This window comes from Camelina sativa, chromosome 4, assembly GCF_000633955.1.
Source record: "Camelina sativa cultivar DH55 chromosome 4, Cs, whole genome shotgun sequence".
In the NCBI taxonomy this organism is placed as follows: domain Eukaryota; kingdom Viridiplantae; phylum Streptophyta; class Magnoliopsida; order Brassicales; family Brassicaceae; genus Camelina; species Camelina sativa.
In genome coordinates, this window is record NC_025688.1 from 14,474,618 (window position 1) to 14,477,616 (window position 2,999).

At 39.9% G+C, this 2,999-nt stretch overlaps 1 protein-coding gene across 3 annotated transcripts in view; it reads right to left on the bottom strand.

The window, feature by feature from the left end:
- LOC104780541 (putative glycerol-3-phosphate transporter 1) overlaps positions 1–2,999 on the bottom strand; it is a 12,822-nt gene that overhangs the window by 9,179 nt on the left and 644 nt on the right. For 2 of the 3 annotated variants that reach the window (XM_019244654.1, XM_010505039.2), the window contains exons 2-4: positions 1,980–2,220; positions 636–1,430; positions 17–533 (exon numbers count right to left, since the gene is read on the bottom strand). In XM_019244654.1, the coding sequence (XP_019100199.1) occupies positions 17–533; positions 636–1,430; positions 1,980–2,184 (1,517 nt within the window). In that variant the 5' untranslated portion in view covers positions 2,185–2,220. Of the gene's footprint in view, positions 1–16; positions 534–635; positions 1,431–1,487; positions 2,221–2,999 lie in introns of all 3 variants that reach the window. The other variant, XM_010505040.2, reaches the window with a different exon arrangement.

Genomic DNA, 2,999 nt, shown 5'->3' on the forward strand with positions numbered 1-2,999 from the left:
ACATTCCTCCGATGGCCTAGACTCGGCTATCTTCTCGGCTACTTCGGCCATAACCAGCCTCGTCAACAATAGTCCAGCCACAAACGCAGCTCCCATCAACATTGTGAAAACCGCGGTCCAGCTACTCCTAGACGATATGTAACCCGTTAGCAACGGTCCAACCGCAGCGCCAACGGATCCCGTTCCGTCGATAATAGCCGTGACCGTAGCCAAAGCTCTCGAGTTTCCTTTCAACGAGCTATGTGTTCCAAGATCGGCTGAAACAGCCGTTGTAATCAAAGCGTAAGGTCCGTTTACCAACATCCCGGTTAGGAACATGAGCGACGCGTTGGCTAATAACGATACATGTCCGTAGCTACGGTAGAAGAACAAAGCTGGGATTGAGCAGTACATGAAACTAGCAGCTGTAATCGCTCTTGCTCCAATTCTGTCTGAAATGTAACCAGCCATGATTCCTCCAACCACACCTCCTACATCGAACATTGTCGAAAGATTCCCCGCTGTTTCGTCCGATAAATACTCACCTTCAATAGCTGCAAATCATCATATACAAAAAAAATCTAATCAGTTACATGAACATAACAAGTAGTCTAGCTAGTGGTTTTGTACTAACTCAGTAATATGCACAAAATTACCTGTATGGCTAACGTAAAAAGGTAGCCAGTAGAGGAAAGTGTAAGCAACCAACTTAGCAAAGAATAAACAGAGCGCGAAAGGCGCAACTCCAGGAATCTTCCAGGCTTCAATGAATCCAACAGCTCGTTTCTTGTCATCGGTTTCCGAATCCGACGAGCTCAATAGTAACGGCTCGTTAACCGAGTTTCCAATCTTCTCAGACGACGAAACAATATCCTCATCTCGCTCTGCTCCAACAATCTCTGGACTAACAGGCAAGAAAGCGAAGTTCACCAAACCGATCAACACGATGACCACACCAGGAACCACAAAAGACCATCCCCAACCATATCTCAACATAGCAGCAGCGATCAAGGAGCCAGTAATGTTACCAACAGAAGTATGAGCATTCCATATTCCCATGATTAATCCTCTCTTCTTCTTGTTAAACCAGTTTCCAACCACAGCAACAACAGATGGCCAACCCGAAGATTGAAACAATCCAGCTAACATTTGCATAATCAAGAAATAGTAAAAGCTATGAATGTTCGCCCAGTAACCAACTCCAAACAGAGAAGTAAACAATCCTGTCCCAACCATTCCAACCGTCAAGAAGATTCTTAGATTCATCCTGTCTCCCAAATGACCAGCGAAATACATCCCGAAAGCGTAAACCGCAAGAAACGCAACATCGATCTCACCGAGCAATACCGTGCCATTTGGTCCATTAAACGGAGCCCAACCACCACCTTCTAATTTACCAGAGGAGGATCCAAACGAAGTGAATCTCAATAGAATTGAGTTAAGCCCTGTATCTGGAGACTGAGGATCAAGAGCACTCTTCACAATGCTTGTTGNGATGACCACACCAGGAACCACAAAAGACCATCCCCAACCATATCTCAACATAGCAGCAGCGATCAAGGAGCCAGTAATGTTACCAACAGAAGTATGAGCATTCCATATTCCCATGATCAAACCTCTCTTCTTCTTGTTAAACCAGTTTCCAACCACAGCAACAACAGATGGCCAACCCGAAGATTGAAACAATCCAGCTAACATTTGCATAATCAAGAAATAGTAAAAGCTATGAATGTTCGCCCAGTAACCAACTCCAAACAGAGAAGTAAACAATCCTGTCCCAACCATTCCAACCGTCAAGAAGATTCTTAGATTCATCCTGTCTCCTAAATGACCAGCGAAATACATCCCGAAAGCGTAAACCGCAAGAAACGCAACATCGATCTCACCGAGCAATACCGTGCCATTTGGTCCATTAAACGGAGCCCAACCACCACCTTCTAATTTACCAGAGGAGGATCCAAACGAAGTGAATCTCAATAGAATTGAGTTAAGCCCTGTATCTGGAGACTGAGGATCAAGAGCACTCTTCACAATGCTTGTTGTTTTTCTCGCAGCGTGGTAGCTAGCGTAAGCGAGAAACGTAACGATCAACACTACGGCTTGGTAAGCATTGTAAGAAAGCTTTGAGCCTTTGATACGTTCCAAGAATCGAATCCCTACTGGTTTCTTCTCCATCTCTGGCTCAGATTGCATCAAAGAACCCATGAATACTCTGTTCTTCAATTCTCAAATCTCAAATCTCTGAAAGGTTAGATAAATAAATATTAGTATTAGATGAAAATCTCAAAAAGAGAGTATATTCCATATTTTTCATAGAGAATTATACTTTTAGAACTCTTGGCGTTACGCAAAGGTTACATCTAGCGAGGAATCTCTAGAAACGTGTCGGAACTAGTGACAGATCATTGATTGTACTTATACTGTCTCTATAAATCTCTCAAGAGGAAACTGTAATTGAAGTGTTTTGGATTTACTTAAATAATTAATCAGTTTGTTACCTTAATTATTAACTTTTACTCTAGATTTTCCTTACCTTTAATAATGAATGAGTTATGAATTATCTCTAAATTGGTATATTTTAAGGAATATTCTTTAGAGTGCAAATTGCATAGCTTGAAAATTCCTCAAAACTATATCGTGAGATTTACAAGTTTATCTATGTTGATAATTATTACTTTTTAGTAATGCAACAAAAACAAAAATATCCTTGAAATATTCAAATTAAGTTTTATTAGTACAGAATACAGATTAAAAAAAAAAAATAGAACAGAATCAATTGAGATTCGAATCTAGAAAAAAAAAATGCTAAAAACATAAAAAAGAACCCTCGAGGACGATGAAGAAAGAGATCTAAACGACGAATACGCACGTATATTACGATTTGAAGAATTCTTCATAATCTGTAACAATCTTTAGAATATACCATATTGACCATCGGACGAGAAAATAGAAGAAAACTTCAAGACTCTTTTTTATAATTACAAAAAAAAAACAACTTTGTATAACAAAAAAAAAAAAAA